Source organism: Salvelinus namaycush, chromosome 23, assembly GCF_016432855.1.
Source record: "Salvelinus namaycush isolate Seneca chromosome 23, SaNama_1.0, whole genome shotgun sequence".
NCBI lineage: Eukaryota > Metazoa > Chordata > Actinopteri > Salmoniformes > Salmonidae > Salvelinus > Salvelinus namaycush.
The window spans coordinates 8,902,215-8,918,171 of NC_052329.1; the positions used below are offsets into that span (position 1 = coordinate 8,902,215).

Consider the following 15,957-nt stretch of genomic DNA (forward strand, 5'->3'; position numbering starts at 1 on the left):
TGTTTCTGTACGACTGGCCCCTGTCTGATCTGTGTGTGTTTCTGTACGACTGGCCCCTGTCTGATCTGTGTGTGTTTCTGTACGACTGGCCTGTCTGATCTGTGTGTGTTTCTGTACGACTGGCCCGTCTGATCTGTGTGTGTCTTTTTCTCATCATTATGGGACACAATTCCATTCTAATTCCCTGAACATCCAAAAAGATAATCACAAAAATATTCAAACTTATTTTTTAGTCTACAGTTCCCCCAGTTCACAGAGAAGAAAAAGTAAAGTCATGACAAAGCAGAATTACAGACAGATGGATAGATAGATAGATAGATAGATAGATAGATAGATAGATAGATAGATAGATAGATATCTTCATCTGTGTGATTCCTCTTCTCTCAATGGTGCTGCAATATAATTACAGAGCGATAGAGAGCTAGAGTCTCAGTGGCTCTATCTGTCAGTGTGAGTCCTTCTGTGAGTCCATCTCCCGTCTGTCTGTGTGTCTGTCTGTACTGTAAGTCTTCAGTGTCGCAGCAGAGGCTTCCTCATCAGTGGCTGTAAAGAGGAGGAGGTGGCTGAGGTAACGTTAGCCATGGTCATCTGATAGGGGCATAGATCATCCAGAGAGAGAAGGAGGGAGAGAGGGGGAGGGAAGGAGAGAGAGGGATAGGGTGGGAGAGAGAGGGAGAGGGGGAGGGGGAGGGAGGAAGAGAGAGAAAGAGGGAGAGGGGAGGGGGAGAGAGGGAGAGAGAAAAAGGAAGAGGGAGGTAAAGATCGAGGGGGAGGGAGGGAGAGGTAGGGAGAGAGAGAAAGAGGGGGGGAGGGAGGGAGGGAGGGAAAGAAAGAGGGAGAGGGAGGAAGAGAGAGAAAGAGGTAGAAGGGGAGGGAGGGAGAGAGAGGAAGAGAGTGACGTCCATAGAGAGAAGGGGGGGACACACGGTAAAAGGTAAAAGGACTAAAACTCCTCTCTCTTTCACACTTGACAGATGACGTCAACGAAAACCAAATCAAGTCTGATTCCTCTCTTACAGTCCCCTACTCTCTCCTCCATCACTATGACCTGGTACTGCTACAATACCCTTAGGGACACTGTCATACACACTGGTGTCACTACCAGCTCTGACCACGAGAGGCCCTGTGGGCCCTCTGCTCTCTAAATCAATGTGGGTGCATCTCAAAAGCACGACAGATCCTCCTCTCCGTCATCTGTACTGATTTGAGAAAACAGCGTAGTCGATTCCTACAGAACATTGAATTTCCACCTTTCAAGTTGTTTAATATCAGTACTGATGGACAGGAGTTGAGGACAGGAGTTGAGGACTTGCCTACATTTTTAAAATTAGTAAGCCGTTTTAGACTGTTGGGATGCATCTTCTGTGTGATTGAGGAAAGGAGAGGAGGCAGAGGAGTACATTACCATGATAGTTGTCACAACGACTGTCCTGTTCTCAATGTTTGTGCTGTCATTGGACAACAGCACCTCATTCTGGACCAGAACCAGTTTGTCAATGTCGTTCCAGTAGCCAATCTGAGAGAGGAAAGGGAGAGGTGAAAACCAGACAAAACTGCATTTTCATAAAACCCAAATAATTTCTCCGACATGCCTGTGTGTCTATTCCTACCCGTTGTGGTCCATTGCTCTTCAGTTCAAACACGTCCATGGTGTAGTTGACTCTGCGGCCGTAGTGGTCAAACTGGATGTTACCTGTCAGACCCTGGATACGCACCTGGAGACATAACAACAGAGAACACAGGTCAGGACAGAGAACAATAGGGAACACAAAGGACCAAAGAATACCTGTTTGAGTGTGCGTTCCATGTCTATGCCCTGGTTCCAGGGGGCAGCTGGGTTGGCCAGACAGTCTCCAGCATTTCCTCTACGGGAGATGTCTATCTTCTGACGACGCAGGTTCCTGAAGGCCTCGGCCATCACCAACACCCCATCATACGTCAGAGACGAGGTGTACTGGGGAGAGAGGAGAGGGAAGAGGAGGAGGAGGGAGAAAGAGCATATTAGATGATTTTACATCAACAGCGTAGAGCCTATAACAGACATGATGATGCCTGTTTTGGGAATCAGGAAATGCCTGTTTCATGCTGTGGGTTCCTCTCTTGACAAAACACTGGATTAGTAATGTACAAAATAAGTCCCATCTATGTGAATGAATGGATCCCCATGAGACCCATCTGCGGCAGTAAGATTATGATTTGAGAGATGAGGAGGTCTTCAGAGGAGGCTTATCTGACTGACAGCTCTGTAACAGGTAAGACACATAGCACTATGGAGGTATTCACACACACAGCAGGGAGACCTCACAACACACACACACACACACACACACACACACACACACACACACACACACACACACACACACACACACACACACACACACACACACACACACACACACACACACACACACACACACACACACACACACACACACACACACACACATTGCTACAGAGGCCGTCACAGCCACAGCAGGAAACATTCACATCATGACAGAGACCAAACTGAGGAGGAGAAGAGAAGAGGAGGAGAGGAAGGATGAGGGGATGATAAACTCAGGGGACGCACTTCACATCAGGTCAGTGTCACTCTGACATGTCTTCCTTTTCTTTCGCACTCTGTGTGTTGGGGTGGTTATATACCATGCCGTTTTGATGATCTTCCCTTGATATTTTCTCAAGGCTTTCTTTGAGAACCACATGCTTGTTCTTCTGTGACCCTGGAAGTCTTAAAACTTCTTATGGCTAGTGGAACCCCTCGACAACATTCCGCTGAAAAGGCAGAGCGCGAAATTCAAAAATATATTTTTTAAATATGTAACTTCATACATTCACAAGTGCAATACACCAAATGAAAGATTAACCTCTTGTTAATCTACCCATCGTGTCCGATTTGAAAAAGGCTTTACAGCGAAAGCACACAATATGATTATGTTAGGTCAGAGCCTAGTCACAAAAACACATAAAAGAAAGGAGTCACAAAAAGCAGAAATAGAGATATAATTAATCACTAACCTTTGATGATTTTCATCAGATGGCACTCATAGGACTTCATGTTACCCAATACATTTATGTTTTGTTTCGATAAAGTTCATATTTATATCACAAAATCTCAGTTTACATTGACGCGTTATGGTCAGTAATGTTGTGCCTCGAAAACATCCGGCGAATTTTCAGAGAGCCACATCAATTTACAGAAATACTCATCATAAACTTTGATAAAAGATACAAGTGTTATGCACAGAATTAAAGATATACTTCTCCTTAATGCAACCGCTGTGTCAGATTTCAAAAAAACTTTACGGAAAAAGCACACCTTGTTATAATCTGAGAACGTCGCTCAGACACAAAAACAAGCCATACAGGTACCCGCCATGTTGTGGAGTCAACAGAAGTCAGAAATAGCATTATAAATATTCACTTAACTTTGATGATCTTCATCAGAATGCACTCCCAGGAATCCCTGTTCCACAATAAATGTTTGATTTGTTCGATAAAGTCCATCATTTATGTCCAAATACCTCCTTTTTGTTTGCGTATTCAGTTCACAATCCAAATTCACGAGGCGCGGGCAAGTCCAGGCAAAGGTTCAGACGAAAAGTCCAAAAAGTTATATAACAGTTCGTAGAAACATGTCAAACGATGTGTAGAATCAATCTTTAGGATGTTTTTAACAAAAATCTTCAATAATGTTGCAACCGGATAATTCCTTTGTCTTTAGAAATGCAATGGAACGCAAGTCGCTCTTACGGCCATGCGCGTGACCAGCTCATGGCCTTCTGCCAGACACCTATTGAAACAGCTCTCATTCCCCCCTCCTTCACAGTAGAAGCCTCAAACAAGGTTCTAAAGACTGTTGACATCTAGTGGAAGCCTTAGGAAGTGCAATATGACCCAATAGACACTGTATATTAGAAAGGCAATGAGTTGAAAAACTACAAACCTCAGATTTCCCACTTCCTGGTTGGATTTTTCTCAGGTTTTTGCCTGCCATATGAGTTCTGTTATACTCAGAAACATCATTCAAACAGTTTTAGAAACTTCAGAGTGTTTTCTATCCAAAACTAATTATATGCATATATTCGCTTCTGGGCCTGAGTAGCAGGAAGTTTACTCTGGGCACGCTTTTCATCCGAACGTGAAAATGCTGCCCCCTATCCCAAACAGGTTTTAATGCTCGTTGACAGGTATTAATAAAACACAACATGTCCTTAGTTCTAACATTCTAATTGATTGTGATTGATGATGATACATAAAGCTGCCCATCTAATTGTACAGAAAGGGCCTTGTCATTCACTAATGCAGTACGCATCTGTGTCCCGCTGACCGAACAGTGACATGTTTGTTTTTTTGGCCTTGAAAGGTGTCTCCAACAATGGTTTGATGTCAGCATATGACATTTGGTTTCATAGCATATTCCAGAAACAGAATGCTGAGAATGACAAACTCAAAATCTCACTACCCTTACACCAGTGGAGGCTCCCCAGAGGATGAAGGGGAGGACCATTCTCTCCAGTGAATTTCATAAAATGTTTAATTGCAAGACATATAAAATGTTATAATGTTTAGATAAAACTATAATAAATATAATCACATGTCACCAAATAACTGATTAAAACACACTATTTTGCAAAGAAGGTCTACAGTAGCCTCCACAGCAGTCTGTAGGGTAGCACCATGGTGTAGCTGGAGGACAGCTAGCTTCCGTCCTCCTCTGGATACATTGACTTCAATACAAAACCTTGGAGGCTCATGGGCCTCACCCCCTTTCATAGACTTACACAGTGATTATGACAACTTCTGGAACACGTCCTCCAGCCCAGTAGCGTAGCCTTGGCCTACCTAGTTTGATCTCATGCCTACCCCAAAAATGCCCCAGAAATGATATATGAATTGTGTTATATTTTATACATTTTTTATAAGAACCGCATGTGAGAAGTATTTTCTATGGGTAATTGTATTATAATGTAACAAAAAAATAGTCCGCAATAATCAAGTTGGCTTCCGACTATTTGTTACATTTAAAAAAAACTCATACAGTGGTTTACCTCAACAACCTGGCAATGTCACGTGGCTAAACTTTGTAGTGCATAGGTTAGCAAACTCTACCACGCTAGTTTACTGTAACTGACTCACCAGCCAAGGTAATTTAGTAGTTCTAGCAATGGCAAACCAAATGTTGATCGCTAGGTTTTTCAAAAAAAGACATCTGAGGCAAAGGAGTGGGTTCCAGAAAATAATTTGGATCAATCTACCGATAGCTTCCAGAATGAGACATTAACAGGTGGGGCCAGGATAGAAACAATCGCAATCGCCATCACAACAGCCAATGCCACATTGAGCCAGGCATGCTTGCCAACCCCACCGTCTCCTCTCGTTCTTGATGCTGCGGGTGGGGGTGAACCTTCAGTAGGTCCACTGACAGATGTGTCTGCCGTTGATGAACCAGCCTGTCAACCAAAGCTAGCAAAGTTCCCTTCAAGTATAATAAATGGCAAATCACGCTGCTTCTTCTCAAGGGGGTATGACCAGTTCATGTGGATTGAGTATAGTAAAGCAAAAGATGCAATTATTGAACTTTTTGTAGGCACTTTCCTGAGGCAAATGTCAAATTCAGATTTATACGAGATGGATTTAAAAACTGGAAACTCACAACAAATGCTTGCTGCAAACACGAGAATAGCAAATTACATTCTAATGTCCTTGCAAAATGTGAATCCTACAAGGTGACCCATGGGCCTAGAAGTCGTGGGACTGAGTTGAACCAAATACATGGTGATGCAAACATGGATTTTATAGAAAGAAACCGTGCACATGTTAAAGTGGTCATAGATATTGTTCTAATGTGTGCAAAGCAGGATATTTCACTCAGAGGGCATAGAGAAACCCAAGAGGTAGTCAGCAAAGGTAACTTTTTCGAAATCTTCAATTTCATGTCAAAGTATGACTCAGAAATAGAAAACAGGCTTAATGAGCTACCTCACAATGCCACGCTTATGAGCCCCGAAATTCAGAACGAATTGCAGCATCATTGTTACTGTGGAGGATAAAAGATGAAGTTCATTCTGCGCTTCCAAGTATTTTGCCACACTGGCAGATGATTATAAAGATCAACCTAAACTAGAACTTCTTGCTGTGTGCATCCGATACATTCATGCTGAAATGATTAAAGAAAGAGCTGTTGGGTTTATGGAAACCGCTGATTTGTCTGCACAAGGAATTTGTGTTGCAACCCCTGGAGTTGGATCCCACTCTTCGTGTGGGTTTTTGTTTAGATGGCGCTTCAGTCATGTCAGGGAACAGAGGAGGGATACATGTCCTACTAAAGCAAACATTTCGGGACATGTCAGTACTTTCTTTGACACAGTAAACCAGCTGCACACATTTATGAGTGGATCCCCACAGACATGCTCGATTCATGAAGTACAGAAAGAGTTGCATCCCAATAGACCATGTATCGAGCTAGAAAGATCCACGGATGTACGGTGGAGTTCGAAATCAGGGTCTGTGAGTAAAGTGCTGTTATTGCTAGATGTCATTTTAGAGGTTCTTGCAGAGTTTTCAGAGGCTTGTGGATAAACCAAATTAGAAGCCGATGCCCTCTTACAACAAATCCAGAACAATACGTTTTTATTCCTGTTAGTCACATTTAGTAAATTGTTTGACACTAGTGATTTTGCTACGAAGGGATTACAAAGCTCTACATTATCTGTGATGGACGGTATTGGTTTAATTGAAATCGTCAAAAGCAGCTTTTCTACGTAGGGAGAAAAGATAACTCAGGGGGAGACTGATAAAGTTCTCAAGCTAGCTGAAGAGATGATGATTAATCATGATATTTGTAATTGGGATGTGAGGGCATCACGGCAGCGAAAACTGCCTGTAAAAAACTTCACTGGAAAACATCCAGCATCATGAGTGACAGTGACCTGAGGCAACTTTGGAACAATATTGTAGACAGACAGATTACTGAGTTGAACTCACAATTTCAAGAAGACACATACGGGATCATGCAAGCGGCAGCCTCGTTTTCCAAAGAATCCCAAACCCGCGGCCTTAGAGCAGCTGAAGACCACATGCGATCATTATGCAATGTCAATTGAGGATGCTGAATTCACTGTTTTTATTCAGCAGTTGAGTTGCAAAAGTAACATGGGAAAGAGTGACTTTTCCTCCATAATGAGTGTACTTGACAGCTGCAATGGTGATATTTTCCCTAATATAAACTTTCTGTTAAGGATCATTGTCACACTTCCAATGACATCATGCAGTGTGGAGAGACTTTTCTCAACAACAACTAGGATAAAAAACCGTCTTCGCACATCAATGACAAGCGCCTGGCTGAACCACTTCAGTTTGCTGTTTAGAGCGTGAACTGACAGATCCATTGGATTATGATGAAATCATCACCATATTCAACTCAAAGCCTCGCCGTCTGCGCCTTGTGATGTAGGTCACGCCTTATGATACGTCTAATAAAGGTAAGGTACCATTTCATAGTACTACCACCTGCCATGGTATAAATTATAACATCAAATATAGGCTTGTTTGCCCATTGAGATTAAAGTGCGTCTGAACATGAGTTTTTTGTTTTTGGCAATTTGGCAACTGGTCTAAAGTTACTGTCTTATTTTAATATGCTGGGAGGTAATTATTAGTATATGTAACGAGGATGCTCCAAGTACTATGCACTAGTATAAAATTATTGTATTACGAAATACTATATGGTACACGTCGCAAAATATATTAAATGAAGAAGTAGAAAAAATGCATATCCACATTTTTCTAGGCCTATCCCCCCCCAAAAAATCTGTCTACGCCCCTGCTCCAGCCTCAGAGCTCTTGTAGCATGAACTGACATGTTGTCCACCCAATCAAAGGACCAGAGAATTAATCTAGTACTGAAAGCAGAAGCTACCGCTAGCTAGCACTGCAGTGTTTAAAATGTGGTGAGTAGTTGACTCAAAGAGAGAGAAAGACAACAGTTGAACAGTTTTGAACAAATTAATTTCTTCCAAAATGACAAAGCAAGAGAGAAATAGAGAGAGAGAGAGAGAGAGCGATATTGTTATTTTTTCTCACGTTCAGTTTCACTAACTTAGCTAGCAAATGCAGCTAGCTAGTTTAGCCTACTGAAACACCCTGTTCAGAGCGATGCTATGTTCGCTAGCTGGCTATGACTTTCCAACACAACACTGGAACTCTTCCATGTCAAGGTAAGCTTTTGGTATTACTAATGGTATTACATTGGACTAATGATTACACCCTATATTAGCTAGATGCAGGCAAGCGTGTGCAAGGCGGTATATCACTGTCTGTCCATGTGTCACTGTCTGTCATCTCAAATGTGTCTCTCGACCTGTGTGCACCTACTTACTGTACGTTGTAAACTTTCATTCATAAGCTAGGTTGCAGCAACCTCTTGATGGGTATAGGGGAAATTTGAGTATCATGTAGTAGCCTAAACCTATCGCTGTTACATTGAACTGGGTGAAGGGAATATGAATAATAGTCATCCAATATGCTGTAACAGAAATAAGGCCATGGCTCCTCCCTAATTTTAAACGGCACTGACCTAGTCATCCTAGGGTGGAGCTAGTCATCCTATGGCAGGGCTAGTCATCCTATGGCAGGGCTAGTCATCCTAGGGCGGAGCTAGTCATCCTATGGCAGGGCTAGTCATCTTTGGGCAGAGCTAGTCATCCTAGAGCAAGGCTAATCATCCTAGAGCAAGGCTAGTCATCCTAGGGCAGGGCTAGTCATCCTAGGGCAGGGCTAGTCATCCTAGGGCAGGGCTAGTCATCCTAGGGCAGGGCTAGTCATCCTGGGGCAGGGCTAGTCATCCTAGGGCAGGGCTAGTCATCCTAGGGCAGGGCTAGTCTTCCTAGGGCAAAGCGTGCTGGATGAATACCTAATGCTGAGATGGACAACCATGGAGATATGGAGAGAGAGAGAGATTGAAGGTATAAACTTAATGTAAACTTGAAAGTGAAAATCTAAATAGCATATTTTACCATATAGCTTCCCTATCAAAACAGAAAATGTCAAGCAGACAACGTAAGAAAATTAACAACAATGACAAATGGTTTGATGAAGAACACAAAAACCTAAGAAAGAAATTGAGAAACCTACCCAACCAAAAACATAGAGACTCAGAAAACCTGAGCCTCCGCCTTCACTATGGTGAATCTGTAACAATGTGCGCTGAGAGTCGGGAAGCAAGTTAAGGGAGTGAATATTTAATAAATAAAAAGAACATAATACAAAACAAGAAACACAAATAGCACACAGACATGAAACAGAAACAATGACGCCTGGGGAAGGAACCAAAGGGAGTGACATAAATAGGGCAGGTAATCAAGGAGGTGATGGAGTCCAGGTGAGTGTCAATAAGCGCTGGTGTGCGTGACGATGGTGACTGGTGTAATAATTAGCAGTCTGGTGACCTAGAGGCCAGAGAGGGAGTATACGTGACAGACTGACTAAAACAATACAGAAATACACTATGGAAAGCACGTCAGAAATCAGCTCAATGTAATTGAAGAATCCATAGAATCGAACTGCTTCTTGGAAAATTGGAACTTACTAAACAAACAACAACACAAAGAGTTATCTATTCAAAACGGAGATGAAGAACAAACAGCTAAAACATATACATGATCAAATACAAATATTAGACAACTTTTAAAGACTACCAGAACCCACTGGATTCTCCAATTACATTGAATGAACTACAGGACAAAATACAAACCCTCCAACCCAAAAAAGCCTGTGGTGTTGATGGTATCCAGATCACAAATTCCAATTGGCTATACTTAGACTCTTTAACATCATCCTCAGCTCTGGCATCTTCCCCAAAACTTCACCCCAATAACTCCTGTGGGATACAGCATGCATCAACAGCAACCTTGGGGAAATCGTCTACATTATCATTAACAGCAGACTCATATAATTCCTCAGTAAAAACAATGTACTGAGCAAATGTCAAATTGGCTTTTTACCAAATTACCATATGACAAAGCACATATTCACCCGGCACACCCTAATTGACAAACAAACAAACAAAAAAAAAGGCAAAGTCTTCTCATGGTTTGATGATTTCCAAAAAGCGTTTGACTCAATTTGGCAGTGCATGTCAGAGCAGAAACCAAGCCATGAGGTGGAAGGAATTGTCCTTAGAGACAGGATTGTGTCAAGGCACAAACATTTCTGCAGCATTGAAGGTCCCCAAGAACACAGTGGCCTCCATCATTCTTAAATGTAAGAAGTTTGGAACCACCAAGACTCTTCCAGAGCTGGCCACTCGGCCAAACTGAACAATCGGGGGAGAAGGGCCTTGGTCAGGGAGGTGACCAAGAACCCGATGGTAACTCTGACAGAGCTCTAGAGTTCCTCTGTGGAGATGGGTGAATTTTCCAGAAGGACAACCATCTCTGCAGCACTTCGCCGTTTAGGCCTTTATTGTAGAGTGGTCAGACGGAAGCTACTCCTCAGTAAAAGGCACATGACAGCCCGTTTAGAGGCACTTAAAGACTCTCTGCTGCTTTTTAATTATTTGTTATTCTCATCTCTTACTTTTTGGGGGGATTTTCTTAAAACTGAATTGTTGTTTAAGGGCTTGTAAGTAAGCATTTCACTGTAAGGCCTACACCTGTTGTATTTGACATATGTGACAAATACAATTTGATTTGACTTGAGACCATGAGAAACAAGATTCTTTGGTCTGATGAAACAAATATTGAACTCTTTGTCCTGAATGCCAAGTGTCACATCTGGAGGAAACCTGGCATCATCCCTACAGTGAAGCATGGTGGTGGCAGCATCATGTTGTAGGGATGATTTTTAGCGGCAGGGACTTGGAGACTAGTCAGGAGCGAGGCAAAGATGAACGGAGCAAAGCACAGAGAGATCCTTGATGAAAACCTGCTTCAGAGCGCTCAGGACCTCAACTGGGGTGAAGGTTCACCTTCCAACAGGACAACGACCCAAAGCACACACTCAAGACAATGCAGGAGTGGCTTTGGGACAAGTCTCTGAATGTCCTTGAGTGGCCCAGCCAGAGCCCGGACTTGAACCCGATCGAACATCTCTGGAGAGACGTGAAAATAGCTGTGCATAGTGTAACACTTACACTTAATTTATTATTGTTTATTTCACTTTTGTTTAATGTCTATTTCACTTGCTTGTCAATGTAGCATATGTTTCCCATGCCAATAAAGCCCTTTGAATTGGAGAAAGAGAGAGAGAGAGGTGTGGGACACTATCTCTAACAGCTGAGTGTTTCCTGATGCTTCTCTGAGTCAAAGTGTGATTGGCTAAAGAGCTGTGACAGGAGAAAATAGTTTTCTCTCCAACATGATTCTAGAACCCTCTGCAACAGTGTGAGTGTGTGTGTACCTTGGGTGGGATGTCAGAGCCTGGGTACTCTCTCTGGTCCAGTTTGTTCCAGCGCTGCATCAGTTTGAGGACTATTGGCTTACTGAAGTCAACCAACTGGAACCCTGTGATGTTAGCCCCACCATGCATAAATCTCTCTAGAGATATGTCTTTAAAACCCTTGAAGAGAGAGAGAGAGAGATGTTAGGTACAACTGCATTTGAAGATTAACCTGGCTTTACCTGAACATGGAAGCTCTGAGACAGGGATACACCTTATTTTCCCAAGCTAGAGAAGGAGAGAGAGAGAAAGGGAATGCACTGTCTGAAGTGCCTTCAAACCGTTCGAACTGTCTGGCTCAGAGTTGACTCACATTTTCCTCAGAGACAAGGTAAACCACAGCCACCTGTCTGAACCCCTCTGTACATACCACAACCTTCCCCCTTCCTCTCTTCTCCTCGTCTCCTCTCTTTCATCTGCACTAATCTAAAAAAAGCACATCATGTGGATGGGGACAGGGGTATTTGTTTTCACTTGTTCAGTTGGTTCATGTTAGCAGAGATGAAGGAGAGCAGGAGGGGAGCAGACAAGGAAATGAAACAACTTTAGACTATTGGGATGCACTAAGAAGCCACACACATACTTACCAGGTTGGCCAAGATGTAATGGTAGCCTTTGACATGTTTCCCCACACTAACGGCCTGGAGAAAGACAGGAAGAGAAGAGGAAAATAGAGGAGGAGAAGAGGGGAGAAAAGAGAATAAATTGAATGGCTATCCTGAGAGAGACAGAGACAGAGAGACAGAGAGACAGAGACAGAGACAGAGAGACAGAGAGACAGAGAGACAGAGAGACAGAGAGACAGAGAGACAGAGAGAGAGAGAGAGAGAGAGAGAGAGAGAGACAGAAAGAAGAGACTTACTTGACACATTGGAAAGAATTAACAAAATATCTGACCAAACTAGAATGCTATTTGGCTCTAGGCAGATTACCTGACCACTGTGACTGACCCAAAATTAAGGAAAGCTTCGACTATGTACAGACACAGTGAGCATAGCCTTGCTATTAAGAAAGACCGCCGTAGGCAGACCTGGCTCTCAAGAGAAGACAGGCTATGTGCACACTGCCCACAACACAACATGAGGTGAAAACTGAGCTGCACTTCCGAACCTCCTCCCAAATGTATGACCATATTAGAGACAAATATTTCCCTCAGATTAAACAGATCCACAAAGAATTTGAAAACATATCCAATTTTGATAAACTCCCATATCTATTGGATGAAATACCAATAGTGTCATTACAGCAGCAAGATTTGTGACCTGTTGCCACAAGAAAAGGGCAACCAGTGAAGAACAAATACCATTGTAAATACAACTTTTGTGATAAACTATTTTTTTTATTGTTTATTTCACTTTTGTTCATTATCTATTTCACTTGCTTTGGCAATGTGAACATATGTTTCTCATGCCAATAAATCCCTTTAAAATTGAAAGAGAGAGAGAGCAATCTCTGTCGGACTGATGATGCCATCCATGCCAATACTACTGAGCCTGCTGTTCCTGGGCAGACCACCGCACAGGTGTGTTATTGTGTGTGTGTTTGTGCGTGTGTCCGTGCTTGTAGTTGCTGGTGTGTGTCTGCCCATATTTGTCAGACCAGTAGACAGGAAGGAAGACCTGGCCAGAAGAGGAAATTATGCATGCACAGGGAAGTAGTGACAGATGGCTGACCAATGGGACATTACCCTGGAGCTGGGGTCAAAGATGACAGCAGCAGAGAAGAGGCAGACAGACACACCTGTCTCAACTGTTAGAGTCACAGTCTGGCCGTCAGTAGATGCGTTCAGTGAAAAGAGGAGGAGAGGGGTACTAATGCGCATGAACTCCCACAAGGCTGAGAGAGAGATTGTGTGTGTGTGTAAGGGTGTGTGATGTTGAGTTCTGCAGTCACCTGTTCTAGAATGCTCTGCAATCTCTCATCAGACTCAACTGTTCTAGAATGCTCTTGTCGTGACGTTGTATTAGTTAATGTGGTGACTGTTGCTCATCGACTGATTACAAGTTTCTAATTACGTGATTAACTGAATCAAGCAATTATTAACTCATTAACCTGGGGCACCATGGGAAAACTAGTTTTTATTGAGTTTCTATTTCCCAAATGAACTCAAAGAATATCAGAATATCGATTTTACCACAGCCGCTAATTAACCAGTTGCCTCTAACAGTCTCGTTCTGAACGTCGTATAGCCCGGGATTCTGCACGGACCCGGGTCTCACTAATGAATTCGCACCACACCAGTCTTAATTGAATGTTTATTTACTAAAAAGCTAAAATTATGATAAAAGATACACATACACAAAAACACATTCTAGGCTATTGATTAGAACTTAGTATAACGGGCCAACACACTAGGGCGCGTGTTACCCAAAATGGGGATTTAAAAGAGAGAGAAAGAGAGAAAGTACACAAGAGGAATATACATTTGGGTGAAATTGTCAGCTATGCTCATTCTAACCCTAGCCTTGCCCCAAACTGCCGCTGTTATGAGTCAGAATATAATGATGTAATTACTTGTGGAGGTTCTCCGTGGATTTTCCCGCGTGGACCGTTCAAGCTAGCTCTCTAGGTGTCCTCACGACACGATGTCCATGTCCTTTGGCTTTACTGGCCTGTTCCTTTGTCCTCGCTCTGGAAGGGGTCTTCGGAGGACAGATAGCTCTGTAGCTCAGAGCTCACAGCGTAAAGATGAAAGAGTGTAGATACCACGATTCGATGGGGAGTGGAGGCTAGGTGGTTCGGCTTGAATACACCCGCTTAGACACGCTACTCATCCGTAGCTTGGGTAGAAAAAGATTTCTTTGTCTTCAACTTGTTGCGTTTTGGATTCGTTGACCTTTTAGACCTTTGGCTGCAGCTCGGGTCACTTAGTCATATCTGTTAATTCTGCACTCACAGGTTTTATACCCTCGGGTCAGAAGTGGGCGTAACCGCCTTCAGGGCAATTCTCTGGGCGTACCAGGTTTAAGGGGCAAGGTATAAAAGAGAGAGAAAGAGAGAAAGTACACAAGAGGAATATACATTTGGGTGAAATTGTCAGCTATGCTCATTCTAACCCTAGCCTTGCCCCAAACTGCCGCTGTTATGAGTCAGAATATAATGATGTAATTACTTGTGGAGGTTCTCCGTGGATTTTCCCGCGTGGACCGTTCAAGCTAGCTCTCTAGGTGTCCTCACGACACGATGTCCATGTCCTTTGGCTTTACTGGCCTGTTCCTTTGTCCTCGCTCTGGAAGGGGTCTTCGGAGGACAGATAGCTCTGTAGCTCAGAGCTCACAGCGTAAAGATGAAAGAGTGTAGATTGGGTAGAAAAAGATTTCTTTGTCTTCAACTTGTTGCGTTTTGGATTCGTTGACCTTTTAGACCTTTGGCTGCAGCTCGGGTCACTTAGTCATATCTGTTAATTCTGCACTCACAGGTTTTATACCCTCGGGTCAGAAGTGGGCGTAACCGCCTTCAGGGCAATTCTCTGGGCGTACCAGGTTTAAGGGGCAAGGTATAGATTTTACTCAAATCCAATTTTAGACAACTAACTTCACATTTCATCTCTACCGAAACATTCTCTTTGATTTGGACATTTTCCACACAACGTACAATGTATAAACATCAAGCATATACGAGGAAAACTCTTAACGTTACAATGTTTTCATAATAACGTAATCTATTAACCTTTAATAACAAAACAAAAATGACATACATTTTCATATTCCATCTATCGTCATGACCACCATTGTAGTTGACGGAAACCATTGTTCCAAAGTCCCTTTATTGCATGTTTACAGTTCTGAGGCTGGTCCTCCATAGTGAGAGGGACAAAGGAATGTGGTCTGTGGCTTCAGAATGACCATGGGTGTGAGGGGTCATAAAACCCCCACATCTTCAGACCCCCTAGATCTCTCCTCATCTGTTGGGGTTGAGAGATAATCTGTAGGGTTGTGGTCTCCTGTAACCTGACCTGATCAGGACAGTCATGACACTCTGCAATCTCTCATCAGACTCAACTGTTCTAGAATGTTCTGCAGTCTCTCATCAGACTCAACTGTTCTAGAATGCTCTGCAATCTCTCATCAGACTCAACTGTTCTAGAATGTTCTGCAGTCTCTCATCAGACTCACCTGTACTAGAATGCTCTGAAGTCTCTCATCAGACTCACCTTTTCTAGAATGTTCTGCAGTCTCTCATCAGACTCACCTGTTCTAGAATGCTCTGCAGTCTCTCAGACTCACCTGTTCTAGAATGCTCTGCAGTCTCTCAGACTCACCTGTTCTAGAATGCTCTGCAGTCTCTCAGGCTCCAGGTCGATGACATACTTCCTCTCCTGCCGGCGGTCCAGGTCTTCTAGCAGACGACGGTAAGCTGCCTCGTTGAAACTCTCCACGCAGATGGCACTCACCTGTACAGAGACAGAGCAATTAACCTCTGTGTGTGTGTGTGTGTGTGTGTGTGTGTGTGTGTGTGTGTGTGTGTGTGTGTGTGTGTGTGTGTGTGTGTGTGTGTGTGTGTGTGTGTGTGTGTGTG

The 15,957-nt window shown here is 43.1% G+C and overlaps 1 protein-coding gene across 1 annotated transcript in view; it reads right to left on the reverse strand.

Moving 5' to 3' along the window:
* Positions 1–510: 510 nt before the first annotated feature.
* The window catches only part of LOC120018057 (glutamate receptor 4-like), a 94,929-nt gene continuing 79,482 nt past the window's right edge, over positions 511–15,957 (reverse strand). Inside the window, exons 5-11 of the mRNA XM_038961020.1 lie at positions 15,701–15,832; positions 12,027–12,080; positions 11,401–11,559; positions 1,787–1,954; positions 1,611–1,715; positions 1,406–1,516; positions 511–543 (exon numbers count right to left, since the gene is read on the reverse strand). Of these exons, the coding sequence (XP_038816948.1) occupies positions 511–543; positions 1,406–1,516; positions 1,611–1,715; positions 1,787–1,954; positions 11,401–11,559; positions 12,027–12,080; positions 15,701–15,832 (762 nt within the window). The remainder of the gene's footprint in view (positions 544–1,405; positions 1,517–1,610; positions 1,716–1,786; positions 1,955–11,400; positions 11,560–12,026; positions 12,081–15,700; positions 15,833–15,957) is intronic.